Source organism: Narcine bancroftii, chromosome 2 (assembly GCF_036971445.1).
Source record: "Narcine bancroftii isolate sNarBan1 chromosome 2, sNarBan1.hap1, whole genome shotgun sequence".
NCBI classification, from domain to species: Eukaryota; Metazoa; Chordata; class Chondrichthyes; order Torpediniformes; family Narcinidae; genus Narcine; species Narcine bancroftii.
In genome coordinates this window covers 210445701-210457704 of record NC_091470.1, presented here as the reverse complement: position 1 = coordinate 210457704, position 12004 = coordinate 210445701, and the positions used below count along the sequence as shown (strand labels likewise).

At 47.8% G+C, this 12004-nt stretch overlaps 1 protein-coding gene across 1 annotated transcript in view; it reads left to right on the top strand.

The window, feature by feature from the left end:
* Window positions 1-9732: 9732 nt before the first annotated feature.
* Window positions 9733-12004, top strand: part of dipk1c (divergent protein kinase domain 1C) — a 46914-nt gene continuing 44642 nt past the window's right edge. Inside the window, exon 1 of the mRNA XM_069915383.1 lies at window positions 9733-10082. Coding sequence (XP_069771484.1) covers window positions 9915-10082 — 168 coding nt within the window. The 5' untranslated portion in view covers window positions 9733-9914. The remainder of the gene's footprint in view (window positions 10083-12004) is intronic.

Sequence of the window (12004 nt, the reverse complement as noted above, 5' to 3'; positions counted from 1 at the left end):
GTACATGCCCAGTCTTCTTCTTTGGCTTGGTTTCGCGGACAAAGATTTATGGAGGGGTAATGTCCACGTCAGCTGCAGGCTCGTTTGTGGCTGACAAGTCCGATGCGGGACAGGCAGACAAGGGAAAATTGGTTGGTTGGGGTTGGGTGTTGGGTTTTTCCTCCTTTGTCTTTGTCAGTGAGGTGGGCTCTGCGGTCTTCTTCAAAGGAGGTTGCTGCCCGCCGAACTGTGAGGCGCCAAGATGCACGGTTTGAGGCGATATCAGCCCACTGGCGGTGGTCAATGTGGCAGGCACCAAGAGATTTCTTTAGGCAGTCCTTGTACCTCTTCTTTGGTGCACCTCTGTCTCGGAGGCCATTGGAGAGCTCACCATATAACACGATCTTGGGAAGGCGATGGTCCTCCATTCTGGAGATGTGACCTACCCAGCGCAGTTTGATCTTCAGCAGAGTGGATTCGATGCTGTCGGCCTCTGCCATCTCGAGTACTTCGATGTTGGAGATGAAGTCGCTCCAATTAATGTTGAGGATGGAGCGGAGACAACGCTGGTGGAAGCGTTCTAAGAGTCATAGGTGATGCTGGTAGAGGACCCATGATTCGGAGCCGAACAGGAGTGTGGGTCTAACAACAGCTCTGTATACGCTTATCTTTGTGAGGTTTTTCAGTTGGTTGTTTTTCCAGACTCTTTTGTGTAGTCTTCCAAAGACGCTATTTGCCTTGACGAGTCTGTTGTCTATCTCGTTGTCGATCCTTGCATCCGATGAAATGGTGCAGCCGAGATAGGTAAACTGGTTGACCGTTTTGAGTTTTGTATGCCCGATGGAGATGTGGGGGGGCTGGTAGTCATGGTGGGGAGCTGGCTGATGGAGGACCTCAGTTTTCTTCAGGCTTACTTCCAGGCCAAACATTTTGGCAGTTTCCGCAATACAGGACGTCAAGCGCTGAAGAGCTGGCTCTGAATGGGCAACTAAAGCGGCATCATCTGCAAAGAGTAGTTCATGGACAAGTTGCTCTTGTGTCTTGGTGTGAGCATGCAAGCGCCTCAGATTGAAGAGACTGCCATCCGTGCAGTACCGAATATAAACAGCGTCTTCATTGTTGAGGTCTTTCATGGCTTGTTTCAGCATCATGCTGAAGAAGATTGAAAAGAGGGTTGGTGCGAGAACGCAGCCTTGCTTCACGCCATTATCAATGGAGAAGGGTTCAGAGAGCTCATTGCTGTATCTGACCCGACTTTGTTGGTTTTCGCTTCACATGCCCAGTAACTCGTGGCAAAGGCACTATACTTGTGCTCTGGCGGGCGGAGCAGGCGGCTTAAGAATGCCAGTTGCTTCCAATGTCCATGCACCTGCTGCTCCAGGCGAACGGCCTGGAAAGTACGGACATCCACCAGGCGCCTACCTCGAATCTCCACCAGAAGCCCGTGTGCGTGGAGGGTCTGCACCCAGGATGGCAGTCAGGAGGGACGAGATGATGAACCTCCACGCGAAATTTCATTGGCCAATCTGGAAGTGGACTATCTTGTCTCCATACGTTCAGATTGCTGTTGTGTTGGCCACACAAAGGGGGGGTCCATGAGGTCGGTTGCTGGACTCGACAGCCGTGACCGGGATGACGCTGATCTGAGCTCCAGTGTCAACGAGGAACCGATGGCCGCTGACTGAGTCCCGCAGGTAGAAGACACTGTGTCCTTGGCCAGCCATCGCAGCCATTAACAACGGCCAGCCTGGTCATTTCCCTGGAATGAGCAGGGCTGATGACACTTCCGAGCCTTGGCTCCCCAGTGCTGGTGGTAAAAGCAGAGGCCTGGAGCAGATGCTATGGCCTTGGTTATGCTCTTGGAGGCCCCTGCAGGGGCTGGATGCTCTACTGCAGCGCTAGGGGCAGGCTTGGCATGGTCGTGCCTGTGTCTTGTGACCTGCTGGACCTCTGAGCCCTCCAGGAATCGTGCGAGCCTCTTGGGCCTTTTGGGTGACCTTCCTCAGGTCGGTGAAGCTCTCCTGGATGTTCCCGGGCATATGGTCGAGGAAAATGCGCTCGAAGAGTGGGCAGTTGGTGTGCTCACCCATGAGCGTGAGCATCTCATCCATCAGCTCCATTGGGGATCTGTCCCCAAGGGCGGCGAGGTGTAGCATCCGCATGCTGGTGTCTGGATAGTCTGAAGGATCCAGTAAGCACTCACTTAATGGTCTTGTATTTGTCTTTGGTGGGTGGGTGCTGAACGAGGTGCAGGATGCGTCTGGTGGTGGCCTGGTCCAGGGCAGCGACCACATGGTAGAATTTGGTTCTGTTGGACAAAATCTGGCAGAGATGAAACTGAGCCTCCGCGTGGCCAAACTAGGACTCCTGCTCTTGATCCCAGAATTCAGGCAGTTTCACGGCTAAAGCGCTGATCCCAGGCTCATTCATGATGGGTTCAAAGACGTTTGAACCAGTCGGGGTCACCATTTGTAGCGGCAGCTACTCTGCTCCTGAATGAACACATACAACCAGACGGGTTGAGCTCAGTGAGCGGACTAGTTTATTGCAGGCTGCTGGGCTGTACTTATACTCCCAGCCTGGACCTGGCTGAGAAACGTGCTGGAGGGCGCTGACATCACCCGGGTGTCACGTGGTCCCCTAGCGTGGGCTTCTGAGCCCCGTGCTGGGAGGAAGGGAACACCCCCGATGGCACCATTTTGGCCGGCTGCCCCACCGCGTGGCTTACAAGCGGGGCCGGTTCGCCTGCCTAGTGGTGAGCCGCCACATTACCTTGATATTATCCTGTTGCTTCTTGTGAAAACGTAATGGTAAAAACTGATTGCTATGGTTCCTATTTTAGACAGTGACCACATTACAGAGATATCTGTGAAAATCTTTGTTGTTGGGTGGCACATTTAGCGTAGCGTTTAGTGCAACGCCTTTAGAGTGCCAGGGATTGGGACCAGGGTTCGAATCCCACACTGTCTATAGGGAATTTGGATATTCTCCCCGTGTCTTCATGGGTACACCAACAGGCTTAAAGGCTTTTCTTCTCCGCACCATCAGGCTCTTCAATGAACCCCATAATGTGCTTGGTGCTAATAGGTCTTTGATTTAATTATAACTCAGTGTAAATTGTGCTCTACTTCATACCAGTGTCTAAATGTTGGAGTTAACCTGTTAGACTGCTCTCAGAAGAACCCTTCTCATTGCACTCGATACAGATAAACTGATAAACTTAAATTTACATTTAAATTGTGGGAGATGCCCAGTATACCAGAGTAAGCAAACATAAAAAAAGGAGAAAAAGGGAAAGTGAAGCTAAATGGCAGGAAAAGTGGCCAGCCAGCTTACATACAGTCAGAAAGAAAGAGTGCACTATCCAGGCGAGTGAAACACAAAAGTCTGTGATTGTAGTAAAAACATACAGAAATGCTGGAGGATCTCAGCATCCAGAGGAAGTAAAGATCCATTACCGACATTTCAGGGCTGAGCCCTTCCTCAAGGTATTTGCTCATTTCAACATTGATTTCTGCAGGTGTCAGGCAAATGATGGAAGATGGGGACTCGAGCTTACGCTGGACCTTGTCATCATAGTAGAGGATGGAAAGGCTTGATCCCACACCAGCATCAGCCCATAATCCCACAGCTACCTTCAATACACTTCCTCCCATCTTGCCTACACTAACTTTGGTCACATTTGTTCCAGTGATGAGGCATTCTGCACAGGTGCCTTAGAAATGACTTCTTTCTTCCTGTGCAATTGAGTATGTGTATTCACACACTGCACACACACACACACACACATACACACACACACATACACACACACACACACACTGCATGCAAGCACACATATACACACAAACACACACACATACATACATACACACACCCACCCCCCCCACACATATAAATACACACATACACATACATACTGTATATAAACATGGTGTATCAGATCTGAGGAATAAGGATTGAAAACTGCCTGTTGGACGAGATCCATAGAACACTACAGCACAGAAAACAGGCCGTTTGGCCCTTCTAGTCTGTACCAAGAAAGAAAAAAAGGAATAAATGGACCTTTCTAGGTGGCAGGCTGTGACAAGTGGACATCCAGGGAGCAATGCTGGTCCCCAGTTGTTCACAATACATTTCAATGTTTCGATGAAGGAACCATATGTAATATTTTTAAATGGTGAGATAGTGAGGAACAGGGAACATAGAAATGTACAGCACAATACAGGCACACAGTGTTGTGCCGACCTAATAACCTACTCAAACAACTGCTAGAATTTCCCTACTGCATAGCCTTCCATTTTTCTCAGTTCCATGTACTTTTAAAATATCCTGGTTTACCTGTCTCCACCACTGTTGTCACCAGCACATTCCATGCACCCACCACTGTCTGTGTGAGAAATTTATGTCTTATATCCCCCTGTACTTACACCAAAGTTCCTTAAAATGATTCCCCCTCTTGTTTGCCATTTCAGCCCTGGGAAAAAGCCTCTAGTCGTCCATGCAATCAATGTCTCTCATCATCTTGTACACCTCTATCAGGTCATCCCTCGTCCTCCATCACTGTAAGGTGAAAAGTTCACTACACCTATCCCCATAAGGCCTGCTCTCTAATCCAATCCAGGCAGCATCCTTGTAAGTCTCCTCTGCACCCTTTTCATAACATCCACATCCTTCCTGCAGTGAGGGTGACCAGAATTGAACACAATGTTCCAAGTGGGGACTAACTAAGATCTTGTACAGCTGCAACATTACCCCACAGCTCTTGATTGTGATGCCACGGTTACTGAAGACCAACACACTATATGCCTTCTTAACAGTACTATCAATCGTTGCAGCAGTCTACAGACATGGATCCCAAGATCTCTCAGGTGTTCTGCCTTCAAATCTGAACTATTAAAATAAACCATTTCACATTTTTCTGGGTTAAACACTGTCTACCACTTCTCAGCCCAGGGGATGTAAGACATAAATTTCTCACACAGACAGTGGTGGGTGCATGGAATGTGCTGGCGGCAACAATGGTGGAGACAGGTACAACAGGATATTTTAAAAGTACATGGAACTGAGAAAAATGGAAGGCTATGCAGTAGGGAAATTCTAGCAGTTCTTTGAATGGGTTATTAGGTCAGCACAACACTGTGGGCCTGTATTGTGCTGTACATTTCTATGTTCCCTGTCCTATCAATGTCCCTCGGACACCTCAAGCAAATGTTCAGACTGTGCATAACACTACAAGGAGGATGCAAAGAGGCAACTTGGGGAAGTGAGTAAACAAATAAACGACAGCTGTAATTTAACATAGATACAAGTGAAGTTATCCATTTTGGTAGTAAAAACAAAAGGAATGATTTCAACAGTTACAAATCGGGAAGTGGTGATTTATAAAGGAACATGGGTACCCTTGTACACCTGTCACTGAAAGAAAACAAGGGAACACCTCATCCTCACCCTCATCCTCACCCACCACCCCTCCATTCTCTGCAATTTCTTCCACCTAACATGAGATCCCAGTACCAGACAGGTCTACCCCTCCCCTTTGCTTTCCATAGTGATCACTCCTTCCATGACTGTCATCTATTCGTCATTCCCACCAATTGCACCTCCCAGCCACTCTCACTTCACTAGAGGCCATTCACTACATCTGCTGTTTCCGATGTGGCCTCTACATCAGGGAGACTGGATGCAGACTGGGAGATCATTTCATTGACCATCTACAGTCGGTCTGTTGCAATAGCAAGGATCTCCCAGTTGCCAGCCACTTCAGTTCCACATCCCATTGACCATATAACAATTACAGTACAGAAACAGGTAATCTCGGCCCCTCTAGTCTGTACTGATTTAAGTGATCTCCTCTAGTCCCACTTACCTGCACCCTGCCCATAACCTTCCAATCCCCTCACATCCATACACCTATCCAACTTTTTCTTCAATTACAAAATTGATCCTGCTGCAACCATCCCTTCTGGAAGGTCATTTCACTCAGCCACCACTCTCTGAGTGAAAAAGCTCTCTCTCATGTTACTTCTAAACTTTTTCCCCCTATCCCTTAACTCATTCCCATCATTCCCATCTCACCTACCCTCAAGGGGAAGAGCCTATTTCAAATCCCCTCTGAACCTTCTACACTCCAATGAATAAAGACCCAGTCTACTCAATCTTCCTTTGTATTCTAGATACTGCAATCCAGGCAACATTTTAGTACCCTCTCTACCTTATTGATATCCTTCCAGTAATTTGGGGACCAGAACTACACACAAAATTCCAAATTTGGCCTTGAATAGTCTCAACTCCTACATCCTATGCTATGATCTATAAAGCCCAGCATACCAAAAGCCTTCCTTACCACCCTATCCATATGAGATTTCACTTCCAAAAAATGATGAACCATTGTTCGAAGATCTCTCTGTTCCTCTGCATTCCTTAATGCCCTCCTTTTCACTGCATATGTCCTGTTTTGATTATTCTTCTCAAAATGATGCACCTCACATTGATTGATATTAAACTCCATCTGCCATCTTTCAGCCCACTCATCTAAGCAGTCTAAATACTTCTGCAGTCCCTGGAAACCATCCTCACTGTCCACAACTTCCCCCATTTTTGTATCGTCTGCATTTATACTGACCCAATTTACCACTCCATCATCCAAATCATTCATGTAAATGACAAACAACAAGGGACCTAACATCGATCCCTGAGGCACACCGCTCATTATGGCCTCCTTCCTGACAGACAGTTATCCACTCTCTGGCATCTATCTTCTAACCACCATTGAACCTATCTGACTATCTCAACATTAATACCTAGCTCCTGAACCTTCCTCACCAACCTTCCACGCGGAACCTTAGGCTTTACTGAAATCCATATAGACTACATCTACTGCTCTACCTTCATCAACCTTCCTGGTCACACATATTATACAAATTCTAATTCATCCAGCCGGTTCACAGAATGTGTTTTCCAATCTAAATTAGGAAAATTAAAATCCCCCACTAACACAACCCTGTGCTTATTACAAATCTCTGCTATTCCTTACACTTTTGCTCCATTTCTCGCTCCCACTAAGTGGTCTATAATACACCCCTATAATTATAACCTCACCTTTTCCATTTTTTAATTCTACCCACACTGCCTCCCTTAACGAGCCTTCCAATCTATCTCACCTCAGCACTGCTGTAATATTTACCCTGACAAGCAATGCCACATCACACCCCACCCCCACCCCTTCAATTCTATTGCACATAAAGCAGTGAAATCCCAGAATATTTAGCTGCCAGTCACAACCCTTCTGTCCACATCTTCAGCTCATCCACCTTCCTTACAATACATCTAACATTAAAGTAAATGCATTTCAGAGATTTTCCACATCTTACCTTCTGCTTTTCCCCATCCTTACGGACAACTTTATTATTTATTACCATCAACTCCCTCCATCAGTACATTGATCATTTTCCTCCTCGATCACCTGTCTTTCCATCCCCAAACTTTGTCTATAAGCCTTCTCTATTTGCAGACAAGCCATCTCTTTGCTGTTCTCTTTTATATGGACCCCTTCCCCCAACTGTACTAGTTTAAAGCCTCCTTAGTAGCCCTAGCAAATGTCCCCGCCAGGATCCTGGTCCCCCTGGGATTCAGATGTAACCCGTCCATTCGGTACAAGTCCCACCTCCCCAAAAAGAGGTCCCAGTGATCCAAGAACTCAAATCCCTGCCCCTTACTCCACCCCTTTAGCCATGCATTCATCTTCCATCTGATACTATTCTTGCCCTCACAATCACGTGGCACAGGAAGTAATCCAGAGATTACCCCCTTTGAGGTCCTTCTTTTTAGCTCCATACCTAACTCCATATATTCATTTTTAGGACCACTTCACTCTTACTCCCTATTTCGTTGGTACCAACATGTACCATGACCTCTGGCTCACCCTTAGGATGTCATGGGCATAAGAAGCTGCATCCCAGACCTTAGCACCAGGTTTTTTTATCGTATCCACAGAATCCCCGATCTGTCCTGTCCATCGAATCCCCATATCTATTGCCCTCCTTTTCCTTTCCCTACCCTTCTGGGCCACAGAGGCTGATAAGTTGAGGCCACCCACAAATACGAGGAGCAACTCTCCCACCTGAGGTCATGACGCCCCTTTCGCCCTCCCACCTGAGGTTCTGACGCACCAACCTCTCCCCTATCTGAGGTCGGTAATGATGAAGAAGGGCATCATTATACTCCTCTTCAAATAAAAGGGGGAGAAGGAGAATATCAGGAATTGGAGACCCATGTCATTGCTAAACATTGACTACAAAATCTTGTCCAAGGGCATCACCAATCTAGTCAAGTCATTTTATTGTCATCTGATTGTACAAGTACAACCCAACAAAACAGCGTTCTTCAGTTCTCTGTGCAAAACACACAGACACAGAACCAGATATAACATGTACAAACAATACATATGCAGGCCAACTATATATCTATACAAACTAAATAAATGAATATTGTTTTGTACTTATAAGAGTCTTGGATGGTTAGTGTGAGCAGTTTCTTTAGTCGTTCATCATTCTCACTGCCCATGCGAAGAAGCTATTCCTCAGCCTGGTGGTGCTGGCTCTGATACTCCTGTATCTCTTCCCTCATGGGAACAGTTGAGTCCTCAATGAGTTTGCACGCCCCTTCAGACAACACTCCCAGTACATCCCATCGGTGGGAGTCGGGGTGGGGGGCGGAGGTGAGACTCCAGAGACCCTCTCTGCCATACTTATGGTCCTGTGAATTGACCTCTAATCCATTTCTCTGCAGCAGATGTGATGCAGCCAGCCAGGACACTCTCAATAGAGGTCCTTATAAAAGGGTGGCATAATGGTTTGCTTCACTCTTCTCAGGAAGTCCATGAGCCAAGTATGCCCTAGGGAAGGTAATTCACCCAGACCAGACCTGCACAGTTCAAAGCAGTTCTAAGTGTGTGTGTGTGTGTGATAGTGTATGCGAGTGAGTGTATGTGTGTGAGTATGTGATTATATGTGTGTGAGTGTATGTGTGTGATGGTGTGTGCATGAGTATGTGATTGTATGTGGGTGAGTGTGATTTTATGTGTGTGTGATTGTGTATGTGTGAGTGTGTGATAGTATGTGTGTGAGGGTGTATGTGTGTGGGTGTATGTGTGTGTGAGAATGTGAGCATGTGTGACTGCGTGGGTATGTGAGTGGATGTCTGAGTTTGAGTGTGTGTGTCGGTGTGTGAGGGTGTATGTGTGTGTGGGAGTGTGAGTGTTTGTGTGTGTGTAACTCTGTGAGTGTGTGCATGTATGTGTGTGTGTTTGTGTGGTGTGTGAGTGAGTGTGTGTGTTTGAGTGTGAGTGAGTGTATAATTGTGTGTGAGTATGTGTTGGTGTGTGAGTGAGTGAGTGTGTGTATGAGTGTGTGCGTGTGAGTGTATGTGAAAGTTTGTATGTATGTGTGTGTGTGCACGTGAGTGTGTGTGTGAGTGTGTGTATGTGTGGGTGTGAGCATGTGTGTGGATCGGTGTCTGAGGGTGTGTGTGTGAGTATGAGTGTGTGTGGGAGAGTTTGTGTGTGAGGGTGTGTGCAAGTGTATGTGTGTGCAAGTGAGAGTTTTTGTGAGTGTGTGTGACTATTCCAGTATGTGAGTTTGTGTGTGTGAGTGAGTGTGTATTTGAATGTGTGCAGGAGTGTGAGTGAGTGTGTGATTGCGTGTGAGTGTTTATGTGTGTTTGTGTGTGCGTTCGAGTGTGAATATGTGTGAGTGTGTGTTTGTTTCTGAATGTGTCATCGAGGCGAGAATCGGGCTCCGGAGCGAGTGTTTGCGGAAGGTGAATCCGCTTCCCCGGAGAATGCCCGTGAAAGCCCCGCACCTGCTGTGAAAGCCCCGCTCACGCTCCAGCGGTTCCGGCCACCGCCGCTTGACCAGTGAGCGAGCGATGTCGGGATGGCGAAGCGCTGCTGCCGGCCGTTCAGGCGGAGAACGTCGGCGGGGGTCTGTCTGCTTGTCTGGGTCGCCGGCTGGGTGCTTGTGAACATCTCGGTCTTCGTCCACAGGAATTTCTTGGCAGAATATTGCACCGACCAGAAAAGTAAAGGAATGATCGGGAGGCTGGTAAGAAACAGAAAGAAGAGATGTGTAAATGCGAGAGAGAGAGAGAGAGAGAGAGGCAGCGGGGTGAGCCCACAGGACTCGGCTTCCACTCAAACTTCCTTTCCGTTCATATTTCACAAGCGCCCTATTGTTTTTGCTAAGACAAAATTCAAGCCGAATTCGTTAACCATTTATTCTCCCATTTTTAAAAATCCTGAAGTGCTATTTTTGGGAAAGTTGCGTTGCGTTGGGCCAAGCGGCTCCAGATTGTGCTGGCCACCCGAACTGGACAAGGTTTCCTGACCAGACACTGCAGATGCTGGCCTCTTGTCTAACCGTCTCTCCATGAAACTCCATTAGAAACAGCAGCTGAAAGAGACGAATTGACTCCAGGGATTTTAATCACCCGAGTTTAAAGTGACAGGTTGGGGTGGTCTCAGCGACGTCGTTGAATGTGACCAATGCTCTGCAATCTTTGCCCAGAAGTCTTATTGGCCTGGAGACTAGGTGGCAACTCGAGTCTCCCCGACGTCTCCCGGAGACTAGCCGGGTCTCTGGGGAGTCGCGGGAAATTCAAACATGCTCGATTTTTTTGGGAGATTTTTTCCAGTCTCCATCAGGTCGCGGAGACGTCTTGGTGATGTCGCCACGGGCGAATCGGTTGTCACCTTGTCTGGAGACGTCTCGGACGTCACCCTGGGGTTGCCTTGGTGGGAGCGCAAGCCATTTTTTTGTCTCCCGAGTCGCCCAAGTTGCCGCGACTAATTAATCGCGGCGACGTCTCCGCCAATTAGATACCAGTGTAATGCAGGGAAGTGGACTTCAGCCACAACTTTCAAACACATTTTCAGCCGCCTTCCTGCTCTGTCATCCTCCAAACTCCTTCTGTGGACATGGCCCTGCCTGTTGCCTCATCATTCTCACTCCCTCCAAACTCCTTCTGTGGACGTGGCCCTGCCTGTTGTGTGATCAGACTCAGAGCTCGGGATCAGGGCAGGATTATCACAACCGTCCACTTCACCCTGCTTCTAATTTTAGCAACAGTAAATCATTTAATTATGTAGTGCACTGCCAGTAACCACAAAGACGAGGCTGTGGGAACCATCCGCTTTAACATACAATTTAATCTTGCTGGCCCTGATTCAGGTACAGGAATGGTGCATGGGAGAGGTGGCTGGACCTTTATGGCCCAGGACCATATGGGAGGGGTGGGGGGGGGGGGGGGGTCATAGGGTATGAGTCATCAGTGGGCGGGCCAACTCCATGTTTTCAAAAGCCAACAATAATTATATAGGATGGAGGAAACATCACCAAAAATTACTGTATGGCTTCCAATCTGATTCCGGTCAAATGGTGTTATTGATCCCTCGGTTGACCCCAACATTAAGAGAGGATCATCAAACACCATTTGGAAAGCGATAAAGGACTCCTTCCTCCACTCAGAAACACACAAAAACCTGCATACACAGTGAGTGAAGTAAAAACACACTGATGGAGAAACTCGGGAAACGCAGCCAGAGAAACTCATCGAAACGCAGCCGCCAAAACACGGGGAAACGCTGGCGGAGAAACTCGGGAAAACACTGCTGGAGAAACTTGGGGAAACACGGCCGGAGAATCTCGGGGAAACGCAACCAGAAAATCTCATTGAAATGCAGCCGCTGAAACTCGGGGAAGCGCTGGTGGAAAATCTCAGGGAAACGTGGCCAGAAAATGCCAGCAGAGAAACTCGGGGAAACACGGCCTGAGAAACTCGGGGAAAACATCGGCGGAGAAATGTGGAGCAACTCAGGGAGACACAACTGGAGAAACTCAGGAAATCGCTGGCGGAGAAACGCGAAGCAACTCAGGGAAATGTAGCCGGAGAAACTCGGGGAAACACATCCTGAGAAACTCAGGAAAAATGCCGGCAAAAAAACTTGGAGAAACTCGGGGAAATGTGG